The sequence below is a fragment of the Centrocercus urophasianus genome, unplaced genomic scaffold (genome assembly GCF_019232065.1).
Source record: "Centrocercus urophasianus isolate 14NV4802_14NV808 unplaced genomic scaffold, USGS_Curo_1.0 seq_23, whole genome shotgun sequence".
Classification (NCBI taxonomy): Eukaryota; Metazoa; Chordata; class Aves; order Galliformes; family Phasianidae; genus Centrocercus; species Centrocercus urophasianus.
In genome coordinates, this window is record NW_024884789.1 from 16884814 (window position 1) to 16910286 (window position 25473).

The 25473-nt window shown below is 43.6% G+C and overlaps 1 protein-coding gene across 2 annotated transcripts in view; it reads right to left on the reverse strand.

Annotated features, from left to right (window-relative positions):
- Window positions 1-25473, reverse strand: part of PEAK1 (pseudopodium enriched atypical kinase 1) — an 84377-nt gene that overhangs the window by 25846 nt on the left and 33058 nt on the right. For both annotated transcript variants that reach the window (XM_042824219.1, XM_042824218.1), the window contains exon 2: window positions 5548-8806. In XM_042824219.1, the coding sequence (XP_042680153.1) occupies window positions 5548-8696 (3149 nt within the window). In that variant the 5' untranslated portion in view covers window positions 8697-8806. The remainder of the gene's footprint in view (window positions 1-5547; window positions 8807-25473) is intronic.

Below are 25473 nucleotides of genomic sequence, written 5' to 3' on the forward strand. Positions count from 1 at the left end.
AGACTTGACGCGGCCCTACGCTCAGCTGAGAGTCCGAATATTTTGATGTCCACTCCTCCCCCGTGGATATTAGCAGAGCAATAATCAATTGTACTCACACAACACAGGTTGAGATGAGAGAGCCTGACAAAAAAGATGACTTAATTTTACACAAAAAGCCTGAGAACTTGTAGATACATTTAGTTTCAAGGAGATCCTTGGGAGACTCCCTCAGACCTTAGCAGTTTTCAGCTAACTAAGCTAAACTAACCTAAATGCACTGATTAATGCTTGAGGAAAAATGCAGAGAGGTTCATGGTTTGGGGGTGGTCAAAGGCCAGTTTACACCCAAACCTCCATCCCGAGCACATACCACTTTATCTCTGCAGATCACAGTACTCTGTGGGTACAGAAAATCCCTTCCAATGCCTCGTGCACTTCAGTTTTCATCACTGCCACGTGGCAGCCACAGTCACTTCAGAGGAAGGCGAAAGAAGCTTTACAACTGGCAATCCGCGACAGCTGAGCCATAAAGTTTATTCCCAGTTGCTATTATTTACAAGTTAGCTTATTCCTGAAGCATGAGAATTGGTACTCCTTTATTATTATTTTTCAAAGTCTTTGTAATGCAATGTTTGCATGGATAATGGGAATGCATTTCCTAATCCAGCAGAGATGTCCTGCTAAGCTCTTTAGTGTCAGTGAAACTCAATGGCAATGAGTTCCAGATTAACTATGCATTATGAAAATCACTTTTCTTTGGCCATTCTTACGTCTTCAGTCTTTCCATTTTACAGACTGCATTAGAGGAGTTCAGAATTTTCCATTTATTAATCAAAATTTGCAAAATAATGAATGGTAATCATAGAGTGGGACCTTAAAGATCACCCAGCAGCACCTCCCTTGCCATTGGCAGGGTTGCCAACTACTAGACCAGGCTGCCCAGGCTCCCACCCAACCTGGCTCCAGAGATGGGGCACCCAGAGCACTCTTGGCAACCTGATCCAGTGCCTCACTGTCATCTGAATAAAATATTTCTTTCTAACATCTAACCTAAATCTATCCTCTTTTAGCTCAAAGCAATCCCCTCTTATCCTATCACCATCAGACCAAGTAAAAAGTTGGTCTCCTTGCTGCTTGTAAGCTCCCTTGAAGTACTGGAAGGCCTCAATGAGGTCTCCCTGGAGCCTTCTCTTTTCCAATCTGTTACATTTCCTGGCTCCTGATCCACTAAATCAAGTGAGTCTATGTGTAAGCTCTATTCCTATGCTGTTCAGCTTTACAAAGTCCAGGCCACGGGTGATACATGCTATGGCACAGCCTACCACCCCAGTTACTTCTATTTTTTTCCTTACTTAACAGTGATGTAACAAAAGCAGCTAAAAATCTATGGAAGAGCAAACCCACACAGGGCCCTTTAAGTCTTGGTGATCTACATCACCTCATTAGAGTGTCTTTCTCAACTACCTAAATGTGGAAATTTGATTCCTAATTCAGGTTGTTGGTGTAACTTTGGCTTACTGTAATTTACAGCAAACAGTTTGAACAGAATTCAGCAACTTCAAGACAATCAACACATCAAAAAGCATCTAAGGATCATTCTTTGTCCTCTGATACCTATAGAACTCATTAAAATGCCCAGTAAAATTCCCACAGGCTATTTTTTGACAAAAATAGCCTTAAAGAAACCCAAATGGTTGACGTAGAATTATGCTTTGTAAGGGAAACGTTCAAAACAAATCTTCAAAACGTACACAACCATGGACACAATGGGCATTTCACTCATTTCGAAAGGTGTAACAACAGCAGGGCTCTTCTGTAGCTATGGGCCAAGAAAATTCATGTCTGTTGATCGTTAACCTAGTTCCAAATCCTTTTGACCATCATCTTAGGGGTGAGGTTAGTAATCCCAGCTTTAGCTATGAAGAAATGCTTTCTTACCTAAACCAGAATGGAAAGAATACACAGACCTCCCTGCTTGAAATATTCCAGTAAACATACAGTTTTACCTTCAGTTTATCCAACTCTGGGCCATCCAGACCATAAAAGAAAGTCAGGAGTGACTTGTGGCTGTAGAAGGAAACTACTCAGCTTAACACAGAACTGGAATGGAAATGGCTGCACACAATTCACCTGCACCTTGATTTACAAGATGCTGCGATCTACGAACAGGGCTGAACGATTTTAGTTCTGTTCTGATGTGGTTTATGAAGATGGGAAAGGAAGAATCAGAAGGCAGAGCTGCAGTTTTCTTTCAGGAAATGGCTCAATCTAAAAAGCTGCCACTGGGGTGTAAGCGATGATCTCTCAATGAGAGGAGAAACTTTATCCTGGGAAACCCCCACAGCAAGGTGCTGATCCATTAGATAACCAAGCCTTTGAAGAAGCAGAAAGATGACTTTGTTTTGTTTTTTAAACTCCTGTGTGGATTCCACCTCCATCACTTACGATGGCTTAGGCCACAGACGTTGTCCTGTTCTCCTTTTCGAGGTCAGCATTAGCTTTTACCTGAGAGCATCTGCTGCACACACACAAAAGCCCTGCAAGAGGTCTGAGAACACCTGGTTTCCATTCCATTACAATGTGGCTGATGTGATTGCTGATTTCCAGCAAAATCTAATCCACCTATAATTTTTTGGCATAAGTATTACATTAGCATTTGCCTTCTCCTTTAGAACCACCCTGTATGCAGCCTGGCTTGAAACAGAAAAACCACCACAAGGATAAAATCATACCAAGCTCTTTCATATAGCTTTCCCAAACAACTGTGTATTTTGCCAATGCTGTTCAAAGGATGAAATGACTTCTTGGTGATAACTTTAAATACCTCCAGACAGCCCTGCTTTGTGGTTATCTTATCAATCTCTACCAGCTTTGTAATCCATTGAAAAGTAAGGAAACATTGTGCATTTATTTAATTTGCTTTCAAGACCCCCCAGTAATTTGACATTTGAAAAGCTTATCTTATTTTCCAGGTCATCTGTTTGTTTCTTTCAGTGACTTCACTGTTGTTGGCATTCTCAGAAACATGTCACGTTTGTTGACTGCTATCTTCCTATCTTCCATTTCCCTCTAAGCCTCTGCAAGCTTAACCAAAAATTTTAAATACCTTTTCCAAACACATATCTTGGCCTGAATCAGTACTAACCTTTCATAAACATCTGGTGAGCTAACACAAAACAAGACCAGCACCGTCTTAAGGACTCCTGTTTGTGTGAAAATGGAAGTTGACAACCCTGATTCTTATTTACTAGAATATTACAAAGAAAAGTCAAAACTCTTAAATGGAATTCCTTGTTTTTCTGGCAGTATTAGGTTTCTCTGTCTGTAACAGTATTAAAAATTCACGCAGCTAACAAAAAAATGACTGAAAATAAAGACATCCACTGTTCTAACCATTGCAGCATTTCAGTGCATTTCCTTTTTGAAACCACAGAACAGAATCATTAGAAAGAAGACATTTCAATTCTAATGTTTGGAAAATTCTGACTGCCACCAGGGAAAATTGCTTTTTGCCTGTATCATCATGGCTTGCAGGAAAACGAAAAGCAATAATACTATTGGAATAAGATATGGATGGAACGACCACCTGCCTTCAGTAGTATGGGTCCAAGGGACTCCAGTGAGTGCAAAAGCACAAAACAAGAGAACAGCACCATCTCTAGGGTAGTCTAAGAACAAGTGCCAGCAGTGCGTGCAGCCCGCAGTCTTTCAGGGCAGGTTACCCCCAAATAAGCAGTGTTCTCCTTGGATCACCTCCCCTGTCTGCTCACCAGAAGCGACAAGCAAACTATTTTGGTGGCACATGGAAGGCAGTGAAGCTCCTGATGGCAACGTATTTGGCAATGCTGCTGACGTGATACTGACACACAGCCACTTCCTCCAGAAGACAAAGGAAAATACAGGTTCCTCTAAGGGGAACAAACCTCTCTGATGCCACGCGTTCTCTAAAGCTGCTTATTTCTCCCTATTTAATTGAAAGTAGATTAGACTCCCATGAAGAGTTATTCAGCCTGGGTACGTTCCCCACTGTCTTCAGCCTTAGGCTATAGCATGCACTGCATTTGGGGCAACTGCTTCAAATTTAAATCTACCAAATCCAGCCCTGCATCACACTATGCTAAACTTTATCATCACCTTACATTACAGACCCCAAAGCTTTCCAGGTCTGACAAAAGGCAAGCAACCTGAAAAGCAGTGCTGCCTTCCATGAGAACACCATACAGCTCTTCCCAACTGTGATCTAAAAAGATTTAACTCCGCTTGATGCAATGGCCACTCCTGGTCAGTTAAGACTTATTTCACTTCAAGGCAGACAACAAACAGCTTACAGCAAGCTGTATGCACACACAGGGACTTCTGTTAGCTTAAGTCAATTCCCAAACCATCTTAAATCTAAAATGACTGTAATTTTCTTTAACAGATAAGGCAGTAAAGGAGGAAAAACCACAAAAAGGCACTGCCATTAGGCAGCTATTTTGTGAGGCTCACACGTGTAAGTCACAAAGTTTACAGAACGACCCATTTCCTACCATCAGGTTATTGCTTCAATGAATAATGCAAACGTGAAGTTATTTTGGAACTGATTTGTATAATCACTAACTTTGGAAGACTTGGTCTGATACATCCATGGCTGCGTCCTGCACTCAGTGAAATGCAAACTACATCCCCACGATGGACTGCAGCAAACACGTCAAGCGTGGCAAAGAAATCTGTGATGTGTTGAAAACAATGAGTATCTGGAAATGTTCTGACCTGTGTCTGTTCTGATCATGTTCTGACACAGCCAAAGCAGCATGTGTGTCCTTGATAGGGGAATAAACCACAGCCTGAGCCATTCGAGTACCAGGAATTTATAGGAGTAAAATACATAACCTGGTCAAATATGCTCAAACAGAACAAAACATGATTTTAGTAAATAATGATTAAGAAAAATTCAAGAAGAGATCATTCAACAATATTGCTGGGCAAAATGAAGCAGTGGGCCCTGCTGAATGCAACACAGTTGGGGGGCAAAGTAACATTACCTGCTGAAGGCCTTGTGGAAGGTAGATTGCTTATTTATAGATAATTTCCTTCTACGATTACTTTTCACATGGCTTATTTCTGGAGCATGGCAGAGATGCTGCAATGTCGTATCAAGTTAATTAGCACCTCTTGTTATCGCGTCTATGTGAGATAAAGTTAGCACACCACCTTTTATGTCTCACAGAGCTTTTATCTCTAATTTTCAATTGCTGTCATCTATTTCTGCAGAGGAATTCTTTAGCTTTTGTACAACGTAAGAACTATTTCTTCAACTAGAAATTCAGGGAAATGTATCAGATCCAATGTAACATGGCAATTACACTGTATTAGCAGACCTGCAAACACATACCCCAAACAGGTACCCGGTAATTTTTTTCTTACTGATAACTGATATCATGCAAAGATTTTTAGAATATGCTTTAAGATCCTTAAAATAAATATGTGTTGAGAAATGTACACATGTAATAAAACCCCTCATTTCTTCCCTTTTTGCTAGCATACACAGTGCAGTTTACACTGCAAAAAAGAAAGGAAGGTTACCTGGGGATTTTCTTCAGGATCTGAGGTGGTGATGGATGGCTCGTTATTTTCTGCTCAGAGCTCTCTGGAGACTTCTCCTGTGTCTCCCCTTTGTCTTTTGCAAGCACATCTGCGATAGCAGACTCCACTCCACTCTTGTATTGATGGTCAACCTGTGGTTCGGTTTGTGTTGGTTCACATCTATACATGAAAACAATCGATGGCTTCTCACTGGAGTCTGACTTTGCCTCGCTGAACCAGTGATGCCGTTGGACCGGAGGAGGGGGGAGCATGTGAATCACAGTTCCATCCAGACCCACCAGTTTCCCTTTCTCTCTTTCTTTCTCTCTGTCTTCCTCGTCATCGGTTTTTCTGCGGCGGAAGAAGCTCTTAAACGATATCCAGCGTTTGGGTTTAGCATCAGCAGCTCGCCGAACCTCGGAGTGCAGGATGGACTCCGCCTCTGTCGACCTGGTGGGACTATTGGGTTTGGCCCAGTTGCTAAAATGCCTTTGCAGCAGATTACTCGCGTGGTAGGGTGAAGATGTGGACCGAGGAGGAGGGAACGGTGGTGCCTGTTCTGTCTTGGGACTTGCGGTATTCGGGGTGCCTCTCACTGGCTTTGGGGAATTGGTGGCAACTGGCTGTGAAGCTGTGTCTTTCTGCATTTTAACGGCAGTGCTTTCCGTGGTCTTGGATGACTCTACTTCAGACTGTGATGTAAACAGGGATTTAGGTCGTACAAGGGTGTTCTTAGCAGCATCGGCGTCAGGAGGTAAGGAATACAGCTCTTCTGCACTGCAAGACTTGGGCCCAGCCTGCGGAGTTTCTGGAGGAGACTGCGGAGGCTGGATGGAAGCCACAATCTGTGAAAGCACCGTGCTTGCATTCTCTCTGCTGCTGCTGCCGGTGGGAGCAGAAGCCTCCGGGGTCACATCTGCAGGCTCTTGTGCTGCCTTCTGAATTCTCGGTGGGGAGCTGTGGTCAGAGCTATGACTTCTCTGTGGTGATATCTGACTTTTACCGAGACAGCTGTTAAACTCCTGCACCTTCTGAGCCACAGAACCGAGTCTACATTCAGTGCTATTCGTCACCCCCTTTGCTTCAGTGGGTTTGCCTCCTATGGCTTCAGTCATTTTGCTTTCTGTCTCTATTTCTTCGTAAGTGTGACTAATTACACTGGTAGTTTTATCTTTCACAGACAGCTCTCCGCTGGTCCCTAGAAAACTTTTGTAGATAGCCAGGTTATCATATGCGTTTGGATTGATGACAATTGGAACTTTAATGGCATTTTTGGAACTCTTAGCATAAGTGGGCTCGTCATGAATGATAATGGGAAAAGGTGGCATGCCAGCATTATTATAGCTGTTGAATTTTATCTCAGATAAATTGGGAGATTTAACTGGGATCGTTTTAGAAGAAAGGTTTGTAGCTGTAGGCGAAGTAGGAGCTGACTTGTGGCTTGTCTTCCTGGGAGGAACAGAAGGTCCAGAGCTGTTAGCAACTAACTCCACCTTCGGTATCTTCTGTCTTGGACTAGTGCTAGAAGTCCACACTTCCTGATACCTGATTGCACTGGATTTTTTCAGATTGGCGTTGACTCGTGCAGGTGATGCTGCAGAGGATTTAATAGGTGTGCCTGGGGTTACCGGCGAACTTGGGTTAGATGATGTATTTTTGGCTTCTGAGGTTTCAGTCTGACTCTCCTTACATTCATTCGTCATGGCTGCTGATACATCCACTACGGTATATGGCTTGCAAACTGGCTGTTCCATATTCACCACTCTGTAAGGTTTAGCTTGCTCTTCCACAGGCACCAAATTTATAGTTACTGCCTGACCGCTAACATCCGAAGAACTTTTATTCTCTTGTTTATCGGTCTGCACAGCAATTTTGCCATCCTTCTCTTCCAGTCGAAGAGCAAGGACGGCCTTGTGGGTTTCGAGACTCTTTGGAACGTTCCTGGAAGCTTTTGACACATCCTTCACTTGCTGACTATCACAGAGACTCTCATATTCTGGTTCAATCAATTTGATGTCCTGGGGAGTACTAGGAGATAATCCTCCATTACAGAGCTTCTGTGAAGAGCTGCTGGCTGTTCCAGAACGAGACTCTTCTGTCAAAGAAGAATCAGGAGATGTAGAATCAGAAGATACCATGCTCTGCATGCTCTCTTGCCCATACAGAATCACAGTCTCTTCCCCATAACCGTTTAAAATTTCGTCATAACTGTCGTCGTAATCTACAGCACAGATCCGCTGCAGAGACTTGTTTCTCAGAGGCACGGTATTCCATTTTTTGTCAACACAGAACTGAACAGGAGATAGAGTGTTAGCTCTAAAATTAGCAAAGCGAGGTTGGCCCCTCATCCGAATTTCCATTGCTAGCAATTCTTCATCACTTTCATCCCAGCTTTCATGCTCTTCCTGCATGCTGCCAAAAAACGCGTCATCCTCACTCTCATCTCCGCTGGAGAACTCTGGGTAACAGAAACGTCCGCCTTCATTACTTATGACCTCCGTGCTTCCACTCAGAATAACGTGCTTGCCGTGAGAATCCTTCATCCCACCCATCATGCAGCTTGGAGGAATCTTTCTTTCTAACGATCGCTTATAACAATTATTTATCCTTCCCAAGAAGGTTTCTCTCGAGTTCATTTCACTTCCAGTCAGCTGAGGTGCGGTATCCAAACCTGCGATCTCCTTCAAGACTTCTGTCAGTCCATTATTATTATTATTTGGTATCTTCCCTACCCCATCACTGTTGCCGTAAGGCCTAGGAACGTGGCTGTAGCCCTCAATTTCATCTTCATTATTATTGTTCAGTGGTTTTTTGTGCAAGACAGCTTTGTTTCGGTTCCAACCCGCGGGCACCGATTTATTCTCACAATGATCCGGAGCGCCGATTTCGCCACACACGCCCTGCCCATCTGCTACCATCATGGTGGGCTTCACAGCTATCGTGGGTTTCTTTGCCACAGGCGGTCGGAAACTCCCCGTGTTCCTGCCACGCTGGCTGTTACTTTGGTTTGCATTGGTTTTCAGATTGTCATGCGAGAGGGTTTTTTTTTCAGACACCGGGGGCAACTGATGCAAGCTTTTTGGCTTAAAGCAGTTCTTACATTCACCAGGTTTCCAGACGTGCTCAGTGAAGGTGTTACAAGCAGACATTTTCCCAGCACTCTGCGCGTGACGCCGTGCTGTTCAGTGCATGGTAAGAACCTCGTCTGTGTGCTTCCTCTCTTCACGTGGTACGGCTACTGTTGTGAGCAGCGATCATTCTGAAACACCAAAGAGAACGGGGACAAGAATGGGTAAAAAGGGTCAGTGAGCAACAACTCAGAATAACCCACTGACCTTTCCACAGAATCACAAGGTTGGAAAGGACCTACAAGGTCAGCCAGTCCAACTGTCCTCCCATCACCCTGGTTATCACAAAACCGTATCTCGTAACTCCTCACCCAGAGGCCATTTTGCTGATCTCAGCTCTTTTTACTTAAATTTACAAACCCGCTAAATGAAATGCAAAGAAAAAAAAAGTTGCAATTATCATTCTTCTCAGACATGAAGAATTAAAACTTTGGCAGCTAAGATCAGCATTACACAGAGCAGAGAAAGAGAGAAATGGCAATGACTGAGACACAGAGTAATTCTCTTGACAAGTTCGGGACCATTGACCTTTATTTTTCACACAATAAATCAAATGCTGGGAAGAGCATATAAAATCAAGGATTAGTGCAAATTGCCTCCAACATAACCGTTTAAATATGGCACAAGAAAGTAATAGTATGCTTTACACTCAAATGCAATTTAGATTGTTTTAGCTTCAAATGTGAATGAGCTCAACTTAAGTGGCAAAATATGTCTGAGCAATTCCAAACTCAGCCATTTTAGCACTTTTTTTCAGCAGAGTTGAATTATAACTGGACAGATGCTTTGTTCGACAAGACAGGCTGGAGGACTGGGCTGGAAAATCAGATAAAAAAAATGCTAGGGCAATCTTTGTGGAAAGTTACTGCTTATTCTCAGCTTGCAACGCTGGCAATAAGATATTCCTACATCCTGCAAACAAAGCTGTGGATTTTCAGTCTCCGAATTGTTTTGCATGTCGCTTCTCCACCTAACGCCCATCCCTGCCCTCCCCGAAGTAACAACTGAAATACAATTATACACTCATTTCCAAGTGAGTTCTCCTCTTTCTCTGACTTCCTGACACCATTTACTGACACTCGTCCTTGGGGGAAAACTGAACACAACTGTTATATTTTACAGCCACTGGAGCATCCTGGCTGTGAGAGTTTATGAATTAATGCCTGAAGACTTGAAGCCAAAGCCAAAGCCACAAGTCTGGTCCCCCCCTCATTGTAGCGTGACTCAAACACAATCGGAGACGTTTTACTGAGGTGAAAGAACGCAGCTCTCTCCACAGCTGGTGGCTTTTCAGCAGGCAGCAGGACAGCCGTGCTGCACCCTCCATGGTCACAACTGGTTTCCATCAGTGCAGCAAACAATAAGAGCCATGTGTCACACTGACACCGGCTCGACTTTGTCAGTCTCCTCACGTCACACTGTGATTTGGCACAGGGCTGCCCTGCGCTGCGGAGCTGCAGGAGCAGTGCTGTTCCAACGGCAGATGGGGCTGCAGTCTAACTGTATTCCAGCACAGTGCCCTCAGACACATGCTACCACAGCCATCCTTTCTCATATGTCGACTAAATATGTTTCCAGACACAGTTTTTACCCGGAAAGTCAGTGCCAAAAGCTTCCTCTGCATGACCTAACACAGAAAGCCCGCCAGACAGAGCTCTGCCCAGCCTTCAGCCCCTGTTTTATCTGTGTGCTGATGGAAATGCCTCTGTACTGCTCTGCTTCTTGGTTCAACACCTTGCAAGCCTGCGTCCCACAACCAGAAAAACTGCATTAGGAAGTAATTCTGCTACAACACGAGAGAGTACCGGAATTTTATACCCTAGTTAACTCCTCCCTTTTGTGTGTTTAACAAATATAAGGAGAAAAGTTGCACTAATTGGAACATTTTCTTGGAAAATGTACTTCTCCATTACAGAAAATCTCCAAGCAGACCATTTACACAAAAAGATTAGTGCGGGTGAGGATGGTTTTTTTTACCATTTAACTGGGTAATATTATTTCTCAGAAATGGCACGAATTGCACTCGCTCTGCAATCCTATCACAACACAGGCAGTTTTATGGCCTGCTAGGCAATGCTTTTCCTGCTAATAACACTGGGTAAAATGAGAAAGCACTGTAGTATTGCACACCCTCACAGACATTTGTCTCATGTTTTCCTGCTGACCGCACTCACTCCCCTTTGCTCAGATGCACTGACATGGATCAGCTTTCCTGTCATGTGCTGTGTAGAAGGTGTGCATGTGAACTACACGTGTGCCAGCGCAGACATGTCACGAGCACACAGGAGTTACATAAGCCACGTTACAACTTTCAGATCTCTTGCCCTTCAGCACCAAATGGGAATGGACTGAACACAGCCACATGCTCTAATGGGACTCCTGACACAGGCAGGAGCTGCTGCCTGCTCCACGAGGGCTTCCAGGATGAGTGGTTCCTGTGAGCTGCTCTGCCACTGCCTGCAGCTGTAGCAAAGAGGAAATGTGTGCCTTCAGACAAGAGGAAATGTCTGCTAAGCAAAAAAACCCAACCAAATAGCCAACAAACAAAAGAATTCCAACACTGAGCTCTTTCCATACTTTGAAACCGGAAGTGCTCCTATGCTATTACAGGTGATGTTCACATTGACCTTTATAGGTGTAAAGTGGTACTGCGCTCTCAAAAAAATTCAGGCAGCTTCTTCACTGACGTACAACTGCAGACATCTTTTTCTGGTGCTTTCCTTTCCCTTTAAAGACAGCCAATGCATTTCTATTCCAACTACACATGGAATCACTACCATGAGTGATAATGACGATGCGAGTGATGATGAGTGAAATGAATGAGATCTTCTTTCAGCACAAATAAAACCTGTAACATTCTTCACACGTCCAGGATATGGATCCTATGGTTGCTAACAGCTGCAGCTGGACAGGGGGCAGCAGAGCCTGCTGAAGGTAATGAGAATACACACAAAATGCATGAGAAACATTGCTCTGCTGTGACAACCCGACATGGTTCGTCTCTGCCCTACTCCTCAGAACTAAGAAGGCCACGAGGAGAACCAGGCACTCCCTCGTGAGATCTCCTGAGCTCCATGGTGCTCCTGGTATCTCTGCTGTTGCAATGACAGCCCTTCCCATGGCTGAGGGATGGGAATGTGCACATTGCAGAGCTGCAGGCTGCTCTCAAACGTGTTGTCTGGGGGACAGAACTCACAAGGAGATGCTCAGTCTCAGGAAAGCGAAAGCAAAAAAAGCCCTCAGATGTTCAATACGAAACAGCATTAGGTTTCTAAAGTGTTAACAGGACATATGTAGTACTGCTGCACGTGTCATCCTGCACACCAAAGCTTTTTATGTAAGCTGATAAATACAGATACTTGCAACTTTCACCCAGAAACAGCAGCACGATGACGTTCAGCAGCAAACATTCACCAAGCCACAGTGCCAGGAATGAGCACAGACAGACAGTTCAGCTGTAGCACCACAGCCAGCACAGATCACGGCACTTCCTTCATCAGGTGCTTGGGTCAGCACTGAGAGGCTTAAAGGCTAAATCACTGTGTGTATGAATGAGAAACAACACCGCTTGTTTCGGTGACTGCACACAGGAGAGCTCAGCGTGGCCCTGTTAAGTTGATATAAAACAAAGAGCAGTGCCAAAGCGTATTTCACTTTCACATCAGGTTCAGTTTGGAGCTGCAGTGCAGAAATGGAGCAGCCCCAGCTCAGGTATCCTCCCATCAGGAATGGAACCTTGCACACAAATGCAGTGGTATTTCTGTGGCTCTCATCTGTTGACATCACCTTTGCTGAGTGCACACAGCTAGCAATAAACATGCTTTTCCAGCATTTTCCCTTTGTTCTATGTAATTTCAGGCTAGCAGCTCTCCCTTAGATGCATGCCGGCTGAATCACGATGAAGGCCTTCTCCAGTAATACTTTACACTAACATAATCCAATTAAAAGGAACTTAATTGGTGTGCAACATTCCCTACAATTTCAACATTTTAAAAATGAATAGTCTCAGTAAGTACCAGATGGTGACATGCACTAATTAATCAGGCCTGCTCCATGAATGAGCGTATTAAAATGAAGGCACCTATTAGACATGTGTTTTCAATGCTGTATGCTGCAAAACCTCCCCTTAAATGAATGCCTACCACATTACTGAGCGATACGTACACACGTGCATTTCATCATTTGGTCTCCAATCAGGGGATATCTGATCTAGCTTTCCTTTCTTGCTGTTTCTTTAACTTCAGGCCACTCACGAGAACCGGCCCAGGGGTTTTTTTGCCACACAATAAATCACACTGACAAACCTCTGTAAGAGGCAGCAGCCCATTGTACTGCTGGCAAACGACCCACTAAGCTCTCACCACTGACAGGCATGTCCTCAATCTGAAAAATAAGTGAGGGAATCCTGCCTGGGCTTCCTCTGCATGAGTGCACCACGAAACCACCACGGCTTTGTGGTTGTGCCTGAAGTGCTTGCAGGGATCTGGACGGCCACTGATCATCACACACAGCCCTGTATGTTAAACTTAAGACTGAAATCGTTGTTGTTCTTCTCAGAGTCTGAGGTATGTATCTATACATCCAAATGCAATAAAAAACATTTTAAGGAACTTCAAGAAAAAGCCCCAAATGTTCCAACTTCGTGCCCCATCTCCGGCCTGGTGGCTGCAGGCTTGGGCAGCCAGCACAGATAACTGGCACTGCAGCCATCTGCATGCTTTTCTCCATGCTGACAAAACAAAACACACCAAAAAAATCAACCCCAAGCCAAAGAACTTTCTCTAATTTTACATCCGTTGTTCAACTTCAAAGGAAAACAGATTCCAAGTGAAGCTAATGGCAACATCTGTTCTGTGCTGGGATTGCAGCATGGAGAGCCTGGCAGACAGAAGTCAGGGTCCCCAGCTTACAGGCAGCGCCCAGAAGCACTGAGCTCTGAATGACCTTGCAGCACTTATTAATGGAATTCAGATTAAGAAAAAATTATATAATAAGATGCTGTACAGCATCACAGTGGAGTTCAGATATAAAGGCTAACATATCAGCACTTAAAGATGTGAGAAGTGCACAGGACCTGACAAAAATGAACGAGAATTGAACAGTGTAGACTTTGTAGCCAGGAACAGTGACTCAAAGTCTTATTCAAAGTCTGGTGGAATATAAAAAAAATAAGATCCAAATATTGGGACTCTGATGTGTGACACCACGTTCAGCCACAGCACACAGTTTGCAGCAGGGACGCCTGGAAAGCATGTGAATGAAGCAACAACGTGAGGGACTATCATAGTTTTATCCCCAACAGTGGGCTAATAATTCAGTGAATATCTGATCACTGGTGTAGGAAGCCAGAAGTCAGCTCTGGCAGGTTCTACAGGACGCAGATTCAAAGGAATGCTATGCATGGTCATCAGTTCTGGTAAGAAAGTTTGTTTCAGGTAATATTTTCTTTTGGTCAGAACTGAGTGCACTGGTATCTGCTCAAGGCTATGAAATGACAGATCTGCAGAAAACAACGGATCTCTCTGGATATTAAAGAGGTGATGACCTTAACTTTAGGCCAACATAAACCTCGAGGGATACTCCAGAAGTGATGCCTCCTATTTTCATTATTTTGTCCCACAGTGTCAGAGCTGGATGTTGCTGGTGTGGCAGTGGAGGTTGATATGCACAGCTAATGGTGGTGACTGTGCTGAAAAATCGTGTGTCCCAGCTGAGAATTTGTTCTATCAGGTAGTGCTGTTTGTATTCCATGGACACAAAACAGGCGGCGTTTCTTTTGGAGCAGCCTATGTGTAAAACTGCCAACTTACTTCAGATCAATAGCAGCACAGAGGGCATGCCATGGAGGGAGAGTAAAACAGAGTCAATGCTGAACAAAGTTCCGTAAAAGAATAGTTGCAAAATTGCTGTGAGAATAGTATGAAACAATCAGGAAAACCACTGGGAGCTTTTCTTTTCTAACCTCCCATTCTGCACTATCTCTCAGTTAAGAAGAGCTTAAATGACATTAATATTTCACAAAAGCAAGTGAGTGAAGGAAACCCTTGAATGTTTTTTTCCACCTAAAACCTGTAAGAAAAGAAACATGATAGAAATAACCAACGAACTGCAGCAGAAACCTGCCCTTGGCTACACAATCTGCGATGCTTCAGAAGAGAACAGGCATTTCTTCACAATTTACCTAACCCGAAGAGATAATGCCACAGAGCAGCGAAGAGGCAAGAAATATCCTCAGGATCTGCGCAGGTAATGTGATTAGATTCTGCATCACCACATTCACAACAGAAAAAAACAGCAAGGACAAGCTCTCACAGTTGGTTTTCAGGCCCAGGAGACCAGACAAGGCATGTATCTGAATGCAATCTTCTGACAGGAACAGATTTTTACCTTGTAAAAACTGTTAATAAAATATTTTTCCTTCCGGAAAAATCATCTTTTTTCATTAATATACCGTAAGTTTCTAATGACCAGCTATCATTCAGACAGCACTGCTGAGCATATTCTTTTGGGACGCTTCCCACCTGCACAGGAAATTAGTTTTCCTTTTCCTTCCTCCCCACGCCCCAATAAGCCAACCCTATAAACACTGTTTACTGGGATGCCTAAAGGTGGCTGCGTACAACATTCCGAGATCTAGCAGCAAATGAAGGGCAAGCACAGAAGCACATCTGCTGAGATGAACTAGCAAAACAATACTTGAAAAACGCATCCTCAAGTTCAAGGCATTTAAGTCTGCCTCCAATCTGTTCAAGAAAAGCTGTGAGGATTAAGTGTAGCATTCAGAGAATTGCACTGTATGACTACACCTTCACCAGCTTACTTCATGCTCTGCTACTATGCTACTATTTCTACTTACTGATCCACATCCTCTTCCCAGGCTCACTTGAAATCCTGCCCATCGCCTGTTTCTCCAGCTGCACATGAAAACATCTGCCACAGTAAACTTTACAGAACTGTTAAACTTCTTGTATTCCCAATAAACAGCGATGAACTACCCAAAAAACACTGCACTGCTTCTGTAGCTACAAAAGCAGGTAATGGTTGTGGTTAACCTTCTGCTGAGCACTGCTTGAAAACAAACCCGTCTGCGTTATTCCTGCGTTATTGAATCCATCCATTCTGCAACTCCAATTTACCTGAAAATCTCTTCCATGTACTGCTGCAACTTACGGCTCCAAAATTCCCCGCAAAACCCCTGATGCAGCAAAACATGCTACTGCCAAGCATGCATCAGAGTAACTGCGGGGCAGCAAAATACAAAACAGGAATGAAAACAATATTCAGGATCTCAGAAAGAAGTAGCCGAAGACAAAACACTGTAATATCAGAAGCAGATAAATAACTTATTGTTATTGGTGGACCGCAGCCATAGTGTAAGAGGTTGGCTGGAATAAATAAGATAAAATGCACTGCAGAAAAGCCACATGGTTACTTGCCATCAGTCACAACCCCCTACCCAAGAGGCTTTTGATTTAATAAATACTTGAGAGAATTGTTTAGAAATAAAACCCTATCAAGTATTATTAAAACAAAAACAATGGAGATATTGAAAGGACTTGATAAATTAAGGGCAACAGCTCAGTGGGGCAGGACTGTGTGAAGCCAGCAACTAGAGAAAGCTGAGAACCCAGGGGCTGAACTACAAAAGGGCTACATGGCCCCTTACCAGAGCTGTGCATCAGTGCAGCAATGGGCAAACCCAGCATGAGAGGGGCCAATGGGCAAAACCAGTATGAGAGGGACTTCTCAGTTTAAGACTTCCATGATGAAACCTTGCTCTTCTTCCTACCTGAGCATGGGATAATGGGCAAAAGAGAAACAATTCTTTTAATAAGCTCTTAAAAACCACTTGACTGCAGGACGTGCCAATGGTGCCACAGAATGCACGCAGCAAGCAGCTTTCACAGATCACATGCTTTCAGTGCAAGAAAATTGATGACATGATTCTCTGAATACTTCGCTCAATTCTATTTATCACATCTCAGGAAGAAATACAGCACTGAAATAAATACATGAAGATGTTTTGCAGAGAAGAGAGGCCCTTCCTATTAAGTGAAACAAAAAGATTGGGGTAGTTCAGAATTGAGACAAAAAAATAACAGTTGATCAGTGATCATCACGTAAGGAAGGCAGACTAGCTGTTCTCATTTAGTCTTTCAGGGAACAAGGGCAACAAGCCCAGGAGGCTGTGCATTGCATCTGCAGAAAGACAACTACTCTACATAAAATGCTTCCTGAAACAAGATGGCACTGAGATCAAGAGGTCAGCTGGACTCAGAAAAGGATGAGATCACAGAATCACCAAGGTTGGAAAAGACCTCCAAGATCATCCAGTCCAACCATTGGATGCTTATAAATAAGAGATGTTCATACAGACATTGAGATACCGACACCATATTGGGGGGGGAAATTCAGTTTCTGTGTACAAGTTGCCCACCCCACGAAATCTCACAGCGACTGTCAGTCTTTTCACACTCACACATCCAGTTCTCCCACTTCTTTGCAGCAGATCTGATGCACAGAAGAACCACAGGATACCAGACGTCATACGAAAAATTCCAGTGCTGCTCATCCAGTCTGTTCTACATATGTTTCCATCTTTGTATGGCATGTTCCTTTTGTTTAGGACTTTACCTACAAAAGCTTTCTTTTGGCAGGCTGTTCTCAAAATCAGCCTCTTCGGTAGCAGCATCATTCTGTCTTTTTATCAAATCCTACTGTTTATTTTGCTATATTAAAGTGTTTTGAGAATACCAATATCCCATTGGTAAGATCTTTTACAAGCATCATAAGATTTTAAGTATCCCAGCGGTAAGATCTCTTCCTTCAGGCTGGATATGAGGAGAAATTTCTGCTCATAAAGAGCAGCTGGACATTGGCACAGGCTGCCCAGGGAGGAGTTGAAGTCACCATCCCTGGAGGAGCCCAAGGAAAGGGTGGACGCAGCACTGAGGGACATGGCTGGTGGGCACAGTGGGATGGTTTGGGGTTGGACTTGATGATTCTAGAGGTCTTTTCCAGCATCAATGATTCTACGATTTCCCCCTCCTTGTTTTGTAACTCATAATTCAGGCTTGTATCTGGAAACAGTTTTTTGTTCGTTTTTTTCTCACAGCATTCTCACATTTGACAATGGAAAACAGAGGCCTCAGTCTATACGACTTGGGTCAGATAACTTTATGCTACTCTAGGATACCTTTTGCAGATCCACGGCAGCAGTAATTGCAAGGGTAAGGAAAACAGATGAAAGTCTTAAAAAAGATGAGTGCTCTTTGAATGCTGCCATACTGCAGGACAGAAATGATATGAAAGGGATTTCTCTCCACAACTAACTTAAGCAATTTAATTTTTGAAACAAAATATGCATGACTTGGAAATGCAGATAAATATAAAGCACATACTGATGATATACCTCATTCACTGCTCGGTGCAGCAGGTGGCTACAAAGGCCTTGAATCTTCATAAAAATTCCTTCAGTTTTCCATTCCAGAGTAACCGCCTCCTCCATTGCCTTCTACTTGCTGCACTCATTTTGTTTTGTTCTTTGCATCTATGATCAAAGAGAAACACTCTAATTTGAGTATTTCTTTGATAATCTTGAGAACCTAGCTACAGGTAATTTTCTGGTCATCAAAGATAGTTCAAGCAGCTCATTCTCACTTAGACTACTGCTCTAATCAGTGTGTCATTTATTCATCCCAATAAACTATTTTACCAGACATGAAGAATGCAATAAATTGTCATCTGCAGCCATAAGCCACAGCAGTGAGATGAGTGACGAGCTCTAAGTGAGAAGATTAAACATCACTGTTTGCTAATGTTGGTGTTAAAAAGAACAACAGTGGCACTCTAAGATAGATTTTCCTTTACATCCATAGATATCCTTTGCCTAGAATCCATCCCTCTAAAACGGGAAGCAACTGTTGATGAGAATGTTACTAGGGATAAAAGCACCATCGCAGGTGAAATTTTATTCAGAAAAGGAACTGGCAGATGCCAAGATGGTGTGCCCTTTAGCATCTGTAATAAACAAGAACACAGTTTTTTAATATCTGATTAAACGTTGTGTCCAGATGTACTACAGTACTTCTCCTCCTTCCCAGCACTGCTTCCAGGGCAGCAATACCAGCATTCAGTTTGCTGCAGTTTCTCTGTGCATCACCCTTGCCAGCTTCCCCCATGCAGTCCAAGCAGTGTCAGAGGTGAGAAGAGATGCTGCTCCCTAACTGCATTCACAATGGTATCACCAGCCCCTGGAAAATCTGAAGTCCACACTGCACAAGTGTTCCAGGCATTGCAGGAGGGGCTCTGCCATGCAGCTGTATCCCTTTAGAGGGAGGGAATTCTAACACTGACAGATCAGAGCTGAAGGCCACAGAGGTAAGTGCACCCTCAGATCAGCATGCTATGCTCCTCTCTGTCCCTGCCACAGCTCCCCCCAGGCTCAGCTACCCCTGCACTGTCCCTTCCATGGATGGGCAGGATTGCTGGCAGAGCTCTCTGATCCTAATTAAGGGGCTGCTGACCGTGCTTGAAGACCACAGGCTTAAAGCCGAGCCAGTGTTCGCTCCTTGGGTTGAACCATGTCTGAAACAACAGAACCAAAGCATTGCAAACAAGTGTTATCAAAGGAAAAAGAAAGAAAACCAACAGCAATGACTTTGGAATTCTCTCTTTAGTTCTTTTTTAAACATATAAACGTTTCCTAAAGGAGCTGTTAGCCAAATGTGCATTTTGCTATTTGTGCTTGACAGAGTTTTTAGAATTCAAAGCTTTTTCTGTCCAGAAAAACCACAGTGTGGATTTTCCAGCCTTGTACTACCAAGATGACTCAATGCTAACCTACAGGGGCCTGAAGATAAAAGCTGAATGACATTCACCCGCACTCTTTACCTTTCAAACAAGGCTTCCTGACAGCATTCTTCACTCCCACACAAGACCGCTGCGATCCACCGCAGTGCAGGGATGGCTGTCCCAGCAAATACGCCGAGCCCTGGGCATTACCTTCCATCATCACTACCAACACACTGGAAGGCTGCTGCTCCCAGCTCTCAGAGGGAGCTCCTATTCCTGCAGCACTATGCTATTTGTGCTCACCTGTTAACAATAAGGACTGATCTAACGTGGACTGGGAGATACAGAGATGGACACCAATGCCTCTGTGCAGGAAAGAGGCACAAAGTCACGGTGCCTTTCCACTGCTCTCTACAGAGATCCTGGGCTCAGGCCGTGCAGCAGCGCACGAGACAACATCGGGACTCCATCAGATCACAGAAATCCAAGTCACACTGCCCTGTTAGCACTTCAGAGCCATTACACACAAGAGGGTGATGTGTGCCAGCTCCAAAATGCAATGCACGGAAGAGACAACATGCTCTCTGTAGTCCTTAGCCCTGCCATTTGTTCAGAGAAATCTCTACTGCACTCTTTAAGGTTGTGAGCTCCAATTTGCCTTAATAACACATGTTGGCAGTGGGAAATTAATGACATAAACAGTGCACAGCATCCCAACTGTTAGGTGAATTGCGATGGTAATTGCCACAACTATGCAGACAGTGTTACTCGTTTCTTTTGCTCCTATATTTAAGAAGCGCTATTGGTTTCTACCTTTTTACATTAAAACAAAACAAAACAAAACAAAAAGCAAATTGAGCACTTGAGCCCTCTCAGTAAAACATGCTGTTCCAGCCTTTAATCCCTAATGACTTTGTGCTTTGTTATTAACACTCCTAGACTGATGCTTGCCAGAAGACGATGAGGCATTCCTGGAGCTTCACAGCGGTGGTGAGCAAGAGTGCAAGAGAGCCCTTCCAGCCCTGCAAATGGATTCCTCTGCACGCCAAGTCAAGGAGCTGCCCTTTTAAGCCCAGACTCCTGAAAGTGCTCAAAAACCCTGCTCAATTTTAGCATGAGGATCAGTAACACACCGTTGCATAGCAAGCTGAACACAGCCTCATGCTTCAGCCCTACCAGCTGGCCAGGCCTCACTCGCACAACATACACCACACTTCTATCATTTCACTTCCTTATGAACAACACATTTGGAATGTAAGTTTTGCCTTCTGCATAGTTGCTAACAGAATACATCCATTCACAGCTCACTAATCATACTCAGTGTCAGGGAAGATGATGTACGGAGGAAGAAAGATGCTTGGTTTTGCCAAGCCAAGGAACCAGTCTTTGACTTTCGAAACTGCTTTAAAAGAAACAAACTTTTTGTTGCTAACTTGGCAGCTCTTTCACAACAATATCAGGCAGTTATTCAGCAGAAAAAACAGCAATTTGCATAAAGATTCAGAAATTTCTGAGGTTTCTTCATAGATCTGTGGGAAGATTTTATCATTTTTTGTTTTATTTATTCTTTACATACCCCGAGAGTTAACCCTTACAACCATCACTGTCCTTGGCTGTGTTAATTACCCTGTCTTCAAATCATCACTCATATCACCACCACTCAAGAAAGCTCTAAGAAGCCTGTATGTTCACAGCGCTTCCAATGCCTGCATTTTGATAGAAATTGCAATATGTGCTTTTGTTCCAGCAGAGAATTCCTCCAAGCCTGATATAATTCAACGTGATTAACAAAAGGACAGTTTCATAACGCTAATTAGCATTGTGTAGTCAGAAGATAGACTGTGGGCCTGTATCTCTAACGCCCCATGTTAAATTTGTTCTCTAGACATAAAAAGATTGGTACATCAAGCATATCTTCTTTTCACAATCCGCCTTTCAGAGCAGCCCAGATGAATCGTAATGCACACAGATAGACTGAAATGCTCAGCAGATGATTTTGCTTGAATCTCAAGTGCGACAAATTAAACGAGATCTTCACTCACTGCCTTGGGAGGAGATGGCAATGTATTACATTTTACAAGCAACAGCAGTTGGAAATCCAGTTTTGGCTGATGTACATTTCTAATTGCATGCTAAAACTTGAAGACCTAAGAACTGGAAAGGAAAAGAGCAGGAGAGAGACTTCAGCAAGACAACAAGAGGGCTGCTTACTGAAATTAGGGAACATCACCATTAAGGCCTGCAGGGTTGAGCTAAAGAGGGAAAAAAGCAGATTACTTGTCCTGCACAATGCACTGCCTGAGAGAAATGGAGTTCTGCATGAACTTATTTTAATTCCTGAAGCCGTAGCAACATGACAAGTTGAGTGAGAGTTTGCATTTTACATAGCATGATGGAAGAATTGCATCAAATCTAAGTAATGAGATAAATCCTGCCTCCAAACTCCATGAGCCCTTAGTAAGCCCCGATCCATAGACAAGACAAATGAAATTCTCAGACCTTTCCCAGAATCCCACTGCTTGATAGAGCTGTTCATCTCCTGGTGCACACTTCATTTTCACACTTAAAAAATGAAGCTTAAAAAGAGAAATTAGTAAGAAATCTCAAACATCTTTTGAAAGTTAGATTTCAAACTTGGGAAAATGCAATTCAAACACTCAGTCCACTGGCTGCATTTTTTTAAAAGCTGTTTTGATAAATTTGATGTGTTATTCCACAATAATGTGGACAAATCCTCTGTTTTCTTGCATGTACATTACTATTACTCTACCTATACTGGAACAGACCCTACATCAGTATAACTCTTGCAGATCAATATCCGGGTAGAGGATGGTGGTGAGTGGTGCCCCATGGGGGACCTTTATGAACACAGACAGTGGGATTGAGTGCATCCTCAGCAACTTTGCTGATGGCATCAAGCTGTGCGATGTAGCTGATGCATCAGGAGGAAGAGATGCCACCCAGAAAAACCTTGATGCTCTCAAAAAGTGGGCACACAAGAACCTAACGAGGTTCAACGAGGCCAAGTGCCAGGTGTTGCACTTGGGTCAGGGCAATCCCAGGTACCAGTAGAGACTGGGAGAAGAACTCTTGAGAGCAGCCCTGTCCTTCATTGAGGAGGATCTGGAGGTCCTGATGGACACGAGCCAGCGGTGTGCTCCTGCAGCCTGGAAGGCCAACAGTCCTCTGGGATGCACCAACAGAGGGGTGGCAGCAGGGAGAGGGAGGTGATTGTCCCCCTCTGCTCTGCCCTTTTAAGGCCCCATCTGGAGTTCTGTGTTCAGGTCTGGGACCTCAGTGCAGGAGGGATGTGGAGCTGTTGGAGTGGGTCCAGAGGAGGGCTACAGAGATGATCAGAGGGCTGGAGCACCTCTCCTGTGAGGAAAGGTTGAGGGAGCTGGGCTTGTTTAGCTTGGAAAAGAGAAGGCTCCAGAGATACCAGTACTTGAAGGGAGAGAGGCTGACTTTTTACATGATCTTACAGTGATAGGACAAGGAGGAATGGCTTCAAATTAAACAAGGGGAGATGTGAGAAGGAGATTCTTTACGCAGAGGGCAGTGAGGTGCTGGCACTGCTGCCCAGAGCTGTGGGTGCCCCATCCTTGGAGCTGCCCAAGGCCACGGATGGGCTCTGGGCAGCCTGAGCTGGGGGGCACCCAACCTGCAGCAGTGTTAGAGCTGGATGATCTTTAAAGATCACCTCCAACCTGAGCCATTCTATGACTTAATTTGACTTTAAAAGAGCCATTAAATGACTTAATAAAAAAATATTAAAACTTATCTTGATAGAAACAAGTCACAGAAACAACATGGCTAGCAATGGCACACTAAAACCTAGCCAGATTTTCCAGATACCTATTGTAGCCAACTTCACGAGATTACATGGCTTTGCCAACACTCAGTTTTAGGGATGCTTCTCAGTGTTGCCTTAGCAGTAGGAGTGCTGTACCAAGCTGTTCCAAGCAGAGTTTTCGCACGTGGTGAATGTAAGCAGTGACGACTGTCTACTGCAGCACTCTGGCCACTAAGGGCAGCCAAAGGGCTTCTTTCATGCAATAGCATTTATAAGAACACACGCACTCACCAACAGTGTCACTGTTAGTGAAGTTCCAAAAAGTAACATCCAAGTGCAGAAAATGCAATCCAGCTTTAAAATAAACATTGTAAATACTCAGTTAACACATTCTGTGGGCCCATTATATTTCGAGGCCCAGTAGGCACTACGAGGTATTCACAGAATGCAGGGAAAGAACTGAGACTAAAACTTCCTTTGTATTAACAGGGAGATCCCTCAACTGGTTGGCAGTGTTCTACAGTGTTAATGCTTCAGGCAGAAGACATTTAACTGTTTCTTCCACGATGCAAATACAAACACAGCAAATCAACTATTTATCCAGTGCAGATAACAGATTTCTACCCAGTAATTTTCTACTTCTTAAATGTAAATGTCACATGAAAAATTTATTCTTGCTAAATGTTGAACACAAATGTTAACTGAGAAGTAGGAAACGTGGCAATGATCTTTGCGTTTTGTCATCACCAACTACTGCAGCCCATCCGCCCCGAAGCGCCTACAGTTCCAATCAATCTGCCTTCAGATTTGAAAGGAGCAAGCGTAGCTTCAGAGAAATGATGGGTACTTTATTATGTGCATTCAGAAAAAACCTGCCACGAAGCATTGCCCCGCTGAATGTTATCAAAGTTCTCATAAATATTCATGTGCAGCATTTGTACTCTAAGCATTTAATCATCGCTTTAAAAAAGAAAGGAATGGGGGAAGAGAGAGGAAGAAATTACTGCTTCCCTCTGTTCCAACCCAAGGAGTTCAAGGCAACAAAAAATATGCACTTGTTCACAAATGTTCTCAAAATTAAACAGTACTCAAACCAGAAACTTAGAGAAAAGGGACAACAAAGCAAAGGAGCTTGAAAAATAAAATTATAAATCTAAACCTAATATAAATATAAATATAAATATAAATCTAATATAAAGGTTGAAGATTTAAAGTAATGTGAATTTGTCAGAAATCACGTAAGCAATGGAGACAGCAGCTAGGAAAAGAGCTTGGACTACCAGCCTTGCTGTGATTTTGCCATTTAGCCACACCAAGACAACGCTCTGCTTTTTGCATTCTTTTATCCACTGCTGTGTACCAGAATCATCATTTTTTTAAGAAATACATGTAGTTACACTGCAGTTCTGGGTATGCATCTTTTTGGATACTGCACTCTCGACATACCTCGCCATTCAAGATAGCTGCAGGACAAGATGTCATACAGTGAATTCCTTTGCACATAGTACTACAAGCGTGCTTACTGCTGGCTGAACAGAATGTAAGCAATAATGCTGTAAGAGGAGAAAGTGAGGCTTACTGCTGCGGAATTTGGGTTCCCTTGCCTGCCAGTTCTGTCGGATCGCTGCCATACGTGCCAGTCTGCTCTCAGGTGTATTCAGCAAACCTCAAGGGAGATATTTTGGACATACACCAGCTTAGAAATGGAAAACAAAACAAAGCACATTGATGTCTTCTACATTCCTCACGAAAACACTCTTGTGAATGGCTTTTGTCATTTTCATTGTATCTTGCTTGATTTGCTTTACCATCTTGACTGGAACAATAGCTAAGACATGAAAACAAAACCTTTTCCACAGCCTGATTCTAATTGCATTAAATCTCAACTGAGATAGGCCATTTAAATAAGAAACAACAACTGCAGCAGAGCCTGAGATAACAGCACACCGAGCTAGTATAGGACGATGCATTAAACATTAGCATGCTCCCATCACATGCCAGCACAAGAGCCATTCCTCCTGTGGCACGGCACGGCAGGAAGGCCAGCAGGTACTGTAGCCAGCACAGAGCTCTGAGTGAGTCTGAAATGTTAGTGCTCATGCTGAGGTGCCAGGGCTTTCTGTGCCAAGAGCAGCAGGATGCACGGTTCAGCTTCTCAGCAGTGGGAGGCAGGCAGCAATGTGAGCTCACTACAGGATTCATTTCTTCATG